Source organism: Pelophylax lessonae (assembly GCF_965119305.1).
Source record: "Pelophylax lessonae genome assembly, chromosome: 8".
In the NCBI taxonomy this organism is placed as follows: Eukaryota; Metazoa; Chordata; class Amphibia; order Anura; family Ranidae; genus Pelophylax; species Pelophylax lessonae.
In genome coordinates this window covers 102,388,522-102,401,257 of record NC_138775.1, presented here as the reverse complement: position 1 = coordinate 102,401,257, position 12,736 = coordinate 102,388,522, and the positions used below count along the sequence as shown (strand labels likewise).

The 12,736-nt window shown below is 46.8% G+C and overlaps 1 protein-coding gene across 3 annotated transcripts in view; it reads left to right on the top strand.

The window, feature by feature from the left end:
• The window catches only part of MAFF (MAF bZIP transcription factor F), a 68,618-nt gene extending 56,453 nt beyond the window's left edge, over nt 1-12,165 (top strand). For all 3 annotated transcript variants that reach the window (XM_082265855.1, XM_082265857.1, XM_082265856.1), the window contains exon 3: nt 11,622-12,165. In XM_082265855.1, coding sequence (XP_082121981.1) covers nt 11,622-12,032 — 411 coding nt within the window. In that variant the 3' untranslated portion in view covers nt 12,033-12,165. The remainder of the gene's footprint in view (nt 1-11,621) is intronic.
• Nucleotides 12,166-12,736: the final 571 nt, after the last annotated feature.

Below are 12,736 nucleotides of genomic sequence, written 5' to 3'. Positions count from 1 at the left end.
TTGAGATGGACAGTCCTGGAGAGTTGGAGATCTACCCTTTTGTTGCTGTGAAGAAATTCCTTTCACCAGACTAATTGCAGACTGATCCTGAATGGGTGGGACATTTATGATTGAGTCCCTCCCATTCAGGGTCAGTCTGATCAGTCTGGTAAAAGGAGCAGCTGTTTCTCCCCAGCAACAATAGGTATATCTCTTCCAGCTTTCCAGGATTGCCCATATCAACAGTTGAGCGTTGCTGTGTAGTTCGTAGCTATGAAGTTCTACTTTAACCACTTACCTACTGGGCACTTTCAACCCTTCCTGCCCAGGCCAATTTTCCACTTTCAGGGCTGTCACACTTTTAGTGACAATTGTGCAATCATGCAGCATATGAAAATTTTATAGATTTTTTTCACACAAATAGAGCTTTCTTTTGGTGGTATTTTAAATGGGTTTATATATATTTTTTTTTTTTGCTCAACAAACTAAAAAAGACCAACCATTTTGAAAAAAAAAAAAAAAACATTGTAGACGTCCCCTTTCACACTTGCCAGTTACCGGCTCTCCACATGCTGTGACAGCGTGAGGAAAGGAATGCGATAACTGGCAAGTGTGTTTACATCGTGATCCCAGCTGATCACGTGGTAAAGGGCCCGATCAGAGTGCGTCTGGTTCACGCCGCAGTGGGCATGCGAGAGGGTGCGGTTCTGGGAGGATGTCAATAGACGCCCTGCAAGAACTGCTCAGCTGTGCTGTAGCCATCATTCAGCTATAGCGCAGTCGGCAAGTGGTTAAGGTGGAACATCTCATGCTGCCGACCTGGGAGACTCTGGTGACCATTTGGTGGCGAAACCGGTCCTTGTTACAGATATATCAATCCATATAGCCTTCCTGACTCTTTCCATACAAATGGTCCACATGTTCTGGCCCTTTTATCTATGGTGGAGGTACTCCTGGGTGTTATGCATCTCGGATTGGAAAGATCCTACTACATCCCATTTCTTTTCAAATTTGGACTCATTTGGAGCTATTTTTATTTTCTTTTTAATTTTTATACTTTCCTTTTTTTATTTACTATGTTGCACTTGTTTATATTCGTTCACCGGAAACTGTGAATGAATGATGTGGCTGTGTTGGAGGAAACCCGCATGACTGCACTCTTTTTAAAGAGTGACAGTGGGTGCAGGGAGAAGATTCCCCACCTGCTGTTACACTGAGAGGGGATCTGAGGAAATTGCAGCAGTAGCTGGTACATGTTCCATGTTCCACCCTATATGCAGGTAACATGTTCCAAAAGGTGGACTTCGCCTTTTTTTTTAATTTTTTTTTTTTTTTTGTTTTTAACATTTGATTTTTGAATGAATGCAATTTCTCAAATGAAAACCACATACACTGTTAGATATTTATAGAAATTTTTCATCCTGCTCCTTTTGAATATTTTTTTTTTTTTTTTTATTAGTGTTGTCAAAAACAAACTTAAATTTGAGCCCATTAATGATTAGAAAATCTAAAGAACAAGCGAGTTTTGAATAAAAAACATTTCAACACAATTCTACGAGGCTATAGCCAGCATTAGACCATTCAAAGTATGAATCATTAACTACCTCCCACCCGGGCCATAGTACATATACGGCCGGGCGGGAGTCTCGTCCTTCTGAATGGATGTTCCGGAACGTCCTTCAGAAGGAGAGAGATCGCGCTGCCGCGGGCACGCGCAGCGGCGCGATCTCGATGTGCCTGTGTCCCTCGGACACAGAGCAACATCATTCGGCAGGAGGGCCCTGTGATTGGCCCTCCTGATCACATGACGGCTGTGTCCAATCACAGCCGTCATGTAATGTAAATAGAGCCGTTGTAACGGCTTCGATCTCTTCTCCTCCTGACAGATCCTGTCAGTGAGGAGAAGATCAGAGGATTGGTTCTGCAGCCGGGGTGATCAGTGAGTATTTCAAATTACTCACTGATCACAGGGGGGTCTGTGCTGGTAATCAGATGATTGATTACCAGTGCAGCCCTGGGGGGAGGGGGTGCCACTAGATCCACCAGGGATGCCCACCCATGACCACCAGGGGTGCCCACTATGGCCACCAGGGATGGCAAACAGGGCTCAGAGAGCCCCCCCAGTGCCCTCCCTATCAGTGTTGCCCACCAATGCCATCTATCAGTGCTGCCCACCAGTGCCGTTATTGCCATCTATCAGTGCCGCCCACCAGTGCCCATTATTGCCCACCAGTGCTGCCTATCAGTGCCCATCAGTGCCGCCCATCAGTGCCGATCATTGCCGCCCAACAGCGCCACCTATCAGTGCCGCCAATCAGTGCCCATCAGTGCTGCCTATCAGTGCCCATCAGCGCTGCCTATCAGTGCCCACCAATGCTGCATATCAGTGCTATCTATCAGTGCCACATATCAGTGCCCATCAGTGCTGCATATCAGTGCTACCTATCAGTGCCCATCAGTGCTGCATATCAGTGCCACCCCATCAGTGTTACCCCATCAGTGCCACCCCATCAGTGTCTCCTCATCAGTGCCTGTCAGTGCGGCATCATCAGTGCTCATCAGTGCAGGAAAAAAACATATCTATTTACAAAATTTTATAACCTAAACAAAAAAACTATTTTTTTTTTTTTTTTTTTCAAACTTTTCAGTCTTTTTTTATTTGTGCACCAAAAAAGAAAAAACCTGACGGTGATCAAATACCACCAAAAGAAAGCTCTATTTGTGGGGAAAAAATGACACAAATTTGGTTTAGGTACAGCGTTGCATGACCGCGCAATTGTCATTCAAATTGCAACAGCTCTAAAAGCTGAAAATTGGTCTGGGAAGGAAGGGGGTTTAAGTGCCCAGTATTGAGGTGGTTAAAGACTGAGTTCACTATTGGTAAAAAAATAAATAATAAATGCACATGATTTTGCAAAAAAAACGTGCATTTATTTTATTTGTATTTTTTTTTTTTTTTTTTTTTACACTCGACTGGAGCCTGCAACGCATTGCACCCATGATCAGTGGATCACAGGTGCAACGTCGGGCTCCTGCAGACCCTCCTAAAACCCCTCTGTCCGTACCTCTATATGAACAGACAGTTACTGCAGGAAGTGTCAATGAACTCCAAGAGCCCTCATCATCATCCTGGTAGTTCACTGGTAGTTCAGAACTAAAAGCCCTTTGTTGCGGTGGAAGATGGGACATGTAGATTTCTGTGAATGAATGATGTGGCTGTGCGGGCAGAGCCCCGCATACCTGTGCAGTGTTTAAGCTGTGTGTGGAGAACTTTGTCAAAATTCAAGTATACTATATCCACTGCCATCCCTTTGTCTAAGTTTTTGCTTACTTCCTTATTCTATACTTCCTTAGTAAGCAGATTTGTTTGAGAACTTTGATCTTTTGTGAAACTATACTGTCTATTGCTTAAAATATTGTTTTCCAGCAAAACCTCTTATATGTGGTCTCTTATCAAACTCTCAAGTATCTTCCCAACAATACAGGTTAAACTTTTGAGTCTGTAATTACTAGTTTATTTTATTTCCTATTTATATTGGGCACCGCATCGGCCTTGTGCCAGTTTTGTGGCACCAAGCTAGTTATTAAATAGTATCTAAAAATTAGTAACAAAAACTTTGAAGTAACAGAGTTTAGCTCTTCAAGGACCCAGTCGTGTAAGCTGTCTGTTCCAGGTGCTTTATCCACCTTTTATTTAGCCCACCTTTTATGTAAATAACCCTTATTAAGCAGTTACAGCAATAGTTTTTTTTTTCTGTTTGGGATAAAGATTTTACATAACTTTTAAAGCTGACCATTTAAAGTACCCCTGTCAGTGTTAAATGGTTTGTCTCAACTCTGTTACTTTTGCTGGACAGCTTGGTCTGTTAAAGGAAGCTGAATAAATAATGAATAATTAAAGACTTGCAGGTTGGATTACCAGGTCATAAACTATGCTAGAGGGGGACTCGGCTGTTGTGTTAGTACTACTGACTGACTGCATCTTATATGTCCTTTTTACTTTGGCCACTTTAGGGTAGCTGATTGAAAGAGACAAACAGTTCTGTCACAGTTGCTTCTTGCTGCCACCTACAATGACCAAGTCACCGTTGAACCTCTCCTGCTATTTAGTACCATGGATTTAAGAACATGGCTTTTACTTGGCGCTCTCAGTTGAGTTTCCTCTGTTACAAAGTGCAATATGTACCAAGTACAATGGGAGTAGTCCAGCTTACTTGGGTCTTTCCAGCTCATGACCGGCTAATTGTTCTAGGGCAGCTTGCAGTGTCCCTCCTCAGGGTTCTGAAACAGACATCCTTGCAATTGTCTCATGCTTGAAACCATACACTCAACAGATGTCTGGCGTGGCCTCCTCTCTATCCTCTGCCTTATCCAGAGGCGTTTTCTGCAGTTATACTTGATTGGGCCAAATAAATCTATGTTTGCTGACTTAGGGCACAGAGGCTGCAAGTGTACTTCTTCTATGCCTTCTCTTTCAGAATCTCAGTCAGATGAGCCTGCAGCTGTGGTAGCCTCCAAGCCTTATGTTGTTGAGCCTTTGTCTGTATTTATTAATTAATTTGTTCCTGAGGAGCCATAACCAGCTGCTATAGCCCCCAGGCCTAACCATACCATTTGTTTTCTTTTTAATATGGTGTATGCCACCTTTAAAATTAGAACAACCTGTTGCTGCTACTACATAGTACTGTTACTAGTCTGGGATGCTCAACGGCCCTAAGACTATCAAAACTTGAACCTGTTATGTATGGTGACTGGAAAACTCCTAATACATTGAAAACTATTCACTTCTCCTAATCACTTTACAGACCAATATCCACTTAAGAAGGCATTTATCAAAAAGTGTGTTATTCCCACTGTAGAACTGGTAATTTCCCACATAAAAAGAAATACTGATCGTATCTGTTAATGAACCAGTAATTAAGGATTCCATTACAAATGTTTGGAAACCCTTTGCAAAGCATTGTTTTTCATTTGCAGGTCCCGCTGTGCAATCTTCCAAAGTATGGCCAAAGCTTTTTTTGTTTCCTTCTCCTATAGATCACAGGAGTGCAGTTTGTTCTGCACCCCTGTGATCCATTTTCAGCTGACAGCAGGCCGAAGCCCACTGTCGGCTGACATCTGAGCCCCAGTGCAGGCTCTGAAAAGATCCCAATCATATGTTCGGTATGCACCCAGAAGCCTGGATCAGTATGTGGCTTAAAGAAAATATGTGTGGAGGCTGGTACAAGGCGCTACCTATAAATTATGACTCCTAGAAAAGAATCATCACATAGAGTAATATAAAGTGCAAAGTGCCAGCGAATATCAATGAAGAGGGGTATATATATCACGTACCCCCCAACTTGTTCTCAGTATATGTGAGTGCTATACTGTGAGCCAACAAAAAGTGCAATAAATAATAATAAGAGTGCACAAAATATGAAAATAATTTATTGAGATGAATAAAGTGCAAAGTGACAGTAAATTGTGGAGAGTGCAAATTATCACAAAATTCACTCCATAAAGAGGTGCATATAATTCCTCAGAAATAGTGTATGTAGAAATAAATCACTTTGAAATAATAAGGTGAACTCCTTGTAAAAAACCTCAACAAAGTGTCCAGAATACCATCAAGGAATTGTGTCCTCAAATTATAGACAAAAGGTGAATTGTGAAATAAAAAGAAAAAAGAAAAAAATGTGTATGCATCCGTGTTCGCCACTAGATGTCACACTAGCAATACGACCTGTATATAGGAGACAGGCTGATAAAAACCCCAGGGTTTGCTCCACTTCTGATGGGCAAAGATTGTAGCGATCCTGGTGATCTAAATGCTCCAACAGAGATATAACCCCATGGTTAAAAAATTTCAAAGGCAATAGTATAGAAAAACTGTGTAGACTCACTCGTTGGGCTGATCTGGATCAGTGCAGTATGCGTCGGGAAGCTTCCGCGTTCCACGGCTCTAACTCCGTAACCGGAAGTGACATATGACGTATAGACTCCACCCTACGCATTTCGTCATAGGACGTCTATTGGAGCTGCCCATGTGGCTTAGCCCCTCAGCGACCCGCTGAGAGCCTGAGCTGGCTCCTCCACAGCCAAGTGCTTCAGTGAGTGCTGGAGGAGAGTGCAGAGAGCTGCTGACTGACCGTCACGGCTCCTTGCTCAGAGCGGAGGGGGAGAACTGAGCAATCGGCACCGTTTGATTGCTCAGTTCTCACAACACAGCCGGCTGGGGACAGATGAAGCATCTGATTAATGCTGCATCCCTCCAGGTGAGTATAATGGTTTTTGTGTGTTTTTTTTTTTTTTAAACCTGGAACTTCTCTTTTAATATCTGTAAGTCAAAACCAGGGAAATGAACTTTAAAAGATGTCCAAACATCCAGCTACTATCCTTTCTGAGCCATGATTGTAGAGCACTTAAAGCGTATGCCTACAGCCCTACACTAAATTGCATTGACAGATTAGTTGACATTTTCCATCTTCTTTCTCGAATGAGTCTCCTAGTGGTGAATACGCAGAGAATACTTTTTTAGCTGAAATGTTGGTCTGTGGAACTGCAATGTAAAAAGTGCTTGCTGTTTTTTCTGTTAAAACAAAAAAAAAAAGTGCTTGCTATGCATGCCCTTTAGGACCAATGTCTTTCTTTCCTCAGTCTCAGCACATGCTCATTAAAGACGTCATCAGGGATAAAAGTACTAATTTTCCCCAGCAAAAGAAGTCTAAATTATAAAGACTGATTATCCCTCTGAGGCTAAGCAGGGTTCCATTTGTTACAACCAGGCTTCATCCTCTAAAATCAGACCCAAGCAAGGGGTTCAGCTCCATCACAAACCCTGGCCTCCCAAATCTTCAGACAAAATGTATGCAGGTCTTTTGGCCTGTGCAGACTCCAACCCCCCCACACCCCTCCTTCCCCAAGTGCATGCTATCCAACCTGTCTCTGTCCCCCGCACAGACAGGGCCGGTTTTAGATAAAGTGTGGCCCTGGGCAAACCTAAAAGTGGGGCCCCAAATTTTTTTATATTCTACCAAAAATATAGGCGCATTTAATCATTTAGCCAAATAAAACATACAACTACATGAAAATATGCTTTAATTAAATAACATTAAATAGAATAAATAAGAAATCAAGTGAGCTTTGCACCTTCACAAATCAGATCACCCCAATTCCTGCACCTTCACGCCTCAGACCATCCCGATTTCTGCACCTTCACACCTCAGGTCATCCCAATTTCTGCACCTTCACACCTCAGACCACCCCAATTTCTGCACCTTCACACCTCAGGTCATCCCAATTTCTGCACCTTCACACCTCAGACCACCCCAATTTCTGCACCTTCACACCTCAGACCACCCCAATTTCTGCACCTTCACACCTCAGAACACCCCAATTCCTGCACCTTCACACCTCAGGCCACCCCAATTTCTGCACCTTCACACCTCAGGCCACCCCAATTCCTGCACCTTCACACCTCAGGCCACCCCAATTCCTGCACCTTCACACCTCAGGCCACCCCAATTTCTGCACCTTCACACCTCAGACCACCCCGATTTCTGCACCTTCACACCTCAGGCCACCCCAATTTTGCACCTTCACACCTCAGGTCACCCCAATTTCTGCACCTTCACACCTCAGACCACCCCAATTTCTGCACCTTCGCACCTCAGACCACCCCAATTTCTGCACCTTCACACCTCAGATCACCCCAATTCCTGCACCTTCACACCTCAGACCACCCCAATTTCTGCACCTTCACACCTCAGGTCACCCCAATTCCTGCACCTTCACACCTCAGATCAGCCCCTGGTAGGCTGGCACTGGCAGCAACAATTTTATTCAAATCAGGATTTCTTCTGCAAATAGGCTGGCATCAAAGTTAGACAATTACCAAAACCAATGTCATCATGACACATGATCAAAAAAATGAGGAAAAATAAGGATTTCTTCTGCAAATAGCCTGGCAGTGACATCATCAGATCAGACAAGGCACTGGCAGGCATTGTACTAGACTAGTACTATGCCTGGCTGCCAGTGCCAGACCAGCCTATTTGCAAAAGAAATCCTGATTTGAATTAAATTGTTGCTGCCAGTGCCAGTATATTTGCAGAAGAAATCCTGATTTCTTTGAATAAAATTGTTGCTGCCAGTGCCAGCCCAGCCTATTTGCAAAATAAATCCCCAAGTAGAAGTCACTCCTCTCTCCAGTCCTCCACTTACCTTGGGTGTGCTGTGCGGTGTGGCTGCAGAGTGTTCCCGCTGGACATAGTACAGGAGATGGTCAGAGACTGCAAACATGATACAAGAGATGGTCAGAGACTACGGACCTGATACAAGAGATGGTCAGAGACTGAGGACATGATACAGAAGATGGTCAGAGACTGAGGACATGATACAGGAGATGGTCAGAGACTGAGGACATGATACAGGAGATGGTCAGAGACTGAGGACATGATACAGGAGATGGTCAGAGACTGAGGACATGATACAGGAGATGGTCAGAGACTGAGGACATGATACAGGAGATGGTCAGAGACTGAGGACATGATACAGGAGATGGTCAGAGACTGAGGACATGATACAGGAGATGGTCAGAGACTGAGGACATGATACAGGAGATGGTCAGAGACTGAGGACATGATACAGGAGATGGTCAGAGACTGAGGACATGATACAGGAGATGGTCAGAGACTGAGGACATGATACAGGAGATGGTCAGAGACTGAGGACATGATACAGGAGATGGTCAGAGACTGAGGGCATGATACAGGAGATGGTCAGAGACTGAGGGCATGATACAGGAGATGGTCAGAGACTGAGGGCATGATACAGGAGATGGTCAGAGACTGAGGGCATGATACAGGAGATGGTCAGAGACTGAGGGCATGATACAGGAGATGGTCAGAGACTGAGGGCATGATACAGGAGATGGCCAGAGACTGAGGGCATAATACAGGAGAAGGCCAGAGACTGAGGACATGATACAGGAGATGGTCAGAGACTGAGGACATGATACAGGAGATGGTCAGAGACTGAGGACATGATACAGGAGATGGTCAGAGACTGAGGACATGATACAGGAGATGGTCAGAGACTGAGGGCATGATACAGGAGATGGTCAGAGACTGAGGGCATGATACAGGAGATGGTCAGAGACTGAGGGCATGATACAGGAGATGGTCAGAGACTGAGGGCATGATACAGGAGATGGTCAGAGACTGAGGGCATGATACAGGAGATGGTCAGAGACTGAGGGCATGATACAGGAGATGGCCAGAGACTGAGGGCATAATACAGGAGAAGGCCAGAGACTGAGGGCATGATACAGGAGATGGTCAAAGACTGAGGGCATGATACAGGAGATGGTCAGAGACTGAGGGCACGATACAGTAGATGGTCAGAGAGTGCAGACGTGATACAAGAGATGGTCAGAGACTGCAGACGTGATACAGTAGATGGTCAGAGAGTGCAGACGTGATACAGTAGATGGTCAGAGACTGCAGACGTGATACAGGAGATGGTCAGAGACTGCGGATGTGATACAAGAGAAGGTCAGAGACTGCAGACATGATAGAATATAGAAGGACACTAGGGGGGCTGGAGAGCACAGGGAAAGCAGATAGCACTGGAGGAGCTGAAGGGCAAGGGGGGGGGGGAACTGGAGAGAATTAAGGGGGGGGGGGGTTTGGAAAGCATTGCAGGGGGGTTGGAAGGCGCAGGGTGTGGATAGCACTGGGGGGGGGTTGGTGGGCAGGGAAAACCAGGGGGATGGAAAGCATGGGGGGGGGGGGACTGGAAATCACTTAGGGGGGAGCCAGGGAGCACAGGGGGGTGGAGAGCACTGGGGGAGCCAGAGAGCATAGGGGGAGATGAAAAGCACTGTGGGGACTTGAAGAGCATGGGGGGGCTAAAGAGTACAGGGGGTTTAAGAGCACTGGGGATGGGGGCTACGATCACTGGGGACGGGGGCTACGATCACTGGGGACGGGGGCTACGATCACTGGGGACGGGGGCTATGATCACTGGGGACGGGGGCTACGATCACTGGGGAGGGGGGGCTACGATCACTGGGGAGGGGGGCTACGATCACTGGGGACGGGGGCTACGATCACTGGGGACGGGGGCTACGATCACTGGGGAGGGGGGGCTACGATCACTGGGGAGGGGGGCTACGATCACTGGGGACGGGGGCTACGATCACTGGGGACGGGGGCTACGATCACTGGGGACGGGGGCTACGATCACTGGGGACGGGGGCTACGATCACTGGGGACGGGGGCTACGATCACTGGGGACGGGGGCTACGATCACTGGGGACGGGGGCTACGATCACTGGGGAGGGGGGGCTACGATCACTGGGGACGGGGGCTACGATCACTGGGGACGGGGGCTACGATCACTGGGGAGGGGGGGGCTACGATCACTGGGGAGGGGGGCTACGATCACTGGGGAGGGGGGCTACGATCACTGGGGAGGGGGGCTACGATCACTGGGGAGGGGGGCTACGATCACTGGGGACGGGGGCTACGATCACTGGGGAGGGGGGCTACGATCACTGGGGACGGGGGCTACGATCACTGGGGACGGGGGCTACGATCACTGGGGAGGGGGGCTACGATCACTGGGGAGGGGGGCTACGATCACAACACTGGGGGGGGGGCTAAGAACACGGGGGGGCTAAGAACACGGGGGGGGGGCTAGGATCACTGTGGGGGGCAGTAAAAGAAGTTGAATAGGAGGGGGATGGGACAGCTCAGCTGCATATAGAGAAATTGATATTTCCATATCTCTCCTGCAGCCGCAGAAGGGAGGAGAAGAATCCATCCATCCAGCGGCATAAGGAGACATCAAATCCTCTCTATATGCAGCCGAGCCGCCCCACCCCCCTCCTATTCAGCACAGGCTGCAGTGGCAGTCACTTACCTTCTCTCCCCGCAGCCGCCCCCCAGCCCCCCCCCCGCGAGCAGCCCGAAGTCGGGCTGAAGGAGCTCCCATCTACAGCGGCTTCAGTGATCATCGGCGGCCGCGCGGGAAGGAACACACAGACACACACTGACTACTTGACTTCCGGACCGGCTCCGCGGCCAATCAGCCTTCTGCTCAGGGGGGGGTGTGACCCACACCCCCTCTGAACAGAAGGCTGATTGGCCGCGGAGCCGGTGTAGCTGGCAAGTACACCGGGAATGTCTTCTAGTGTCTGTGAGTGAATCTGATGACTCAGCGCTGTCATCAGATTCTGCCCGGTCCGGCCCTGGCTGACAGTGACACGGGGCCCCTGGACATTCGGGGGCCCTGGGCATTTGCCCAGTTTGCCCCCCCCTAACGCCGGCCCTGCGCACAGACTAGCAGACCTTGCAAGAGTTGCGTTGTTTGTCAGTGATACAATGGATTGAAGTCCAGTAATGATGTAATGTGCAGAGAGGCACAGAGGAGCATGCTTACAGTGTATTCAAACTTTGTTTTGGTAAAAAAGCACTACATGGCTACCTTTTCAAAGAAAATCAGTTCCATAGTTACATAGTTTAAGGTTTAAAAAGGCACAGGTCCGTGCAGTTCAGCCTATAAAGTCTGTAAGTGTTGTGCTAATTCAGTGTTGTAAATGAATTCAGTTCTGATATATATGACTCTTCAACTGACAAACTCTACTTCTTTTGTAGGTGAAAAGAGAGACTGGGGAGAACACTCCAGTCCTCTCCGATGATGAATTAATGTCAATGTCTGTGCGGGAGCTTAATCACCACTTGCGTGGTTTGTCAAAGGAAGAAGTGGTGCGGCTCAAACAAAGGAGAAGGACCCTAAAGAACAGGGGCTATGCTGCCAGCTGCCGTGTAAAGCGTGTTTCCCAAAAGGAAGAACTAGAGAAACAGAAGAATGACCTCCAGCAGGAAGTGGAGAAGCTAGCACAGGAGAATTCTACCATAAAACTGGAGCTGGATGCCCTGAGGGCCAAGTATGAGGCTCTGCAGAACTTTGCGCACTCAGTGTCCTTAGGACCCATCACTCCAGCAAAAGTTGCTGCCACCAGTGTGATCACCATTGTGAAATCCTCTGGGAACTCTTACTCTTAACAAATGCAAAATGTCTTTCCTTGTGCATCCAGTCCCATCTCACACCACCAACAGCTATCGGCCACACTTCAGACTGCAGCTTTCAAAAGATGTGGCTAGCAACCAGTATAAGACTTCCAGAATTGGTCATCAATATATATCATTTTTTTTTTTTTTTGACATTTCCACCAGGCTTGCCCCTATATGCATTGTGTTCTGAAATCCAGCAATTTACAGGGTACATCCACGTTTCAGTTTTGGGTGAAAGCCAATGGTTTGAATGGCCCACCAGCTTCTTTTAATGCTAGGAGAGCTCTTGCAGTAAGATCTCATCACCTGTGTCAGTAGTTCTATTCTCCTGCTGCAGCCATTGAAGGGAGCCCTCACTCTTCCTTCTGGATTCTTTGTTATCTTGACCTAATGGAGAACATGTCAAAAGGAGACATTACAGGTGCCTACTGTGAGAAAACCGTCAAGAGCTTTTGGGAGAAAATCTCGCAAAGGGATACAAAAAGCCATTTGTTAATTCAAAACACCAGTGCCAATCCAAAACTACAAATCAGTTTTAGGTGGGCTCAGCCTCCTATCTAAACTACAGAATTCCATTCACAGCACATTGAGGTTGTGGAACTCAGAACTAGTATTGTGTCTACATGTTGGGTAGTACTTTATTTAAGAAAAGCATTGGATTTTCTTAAAGTAAACCTGTCACAAAATATTATAAA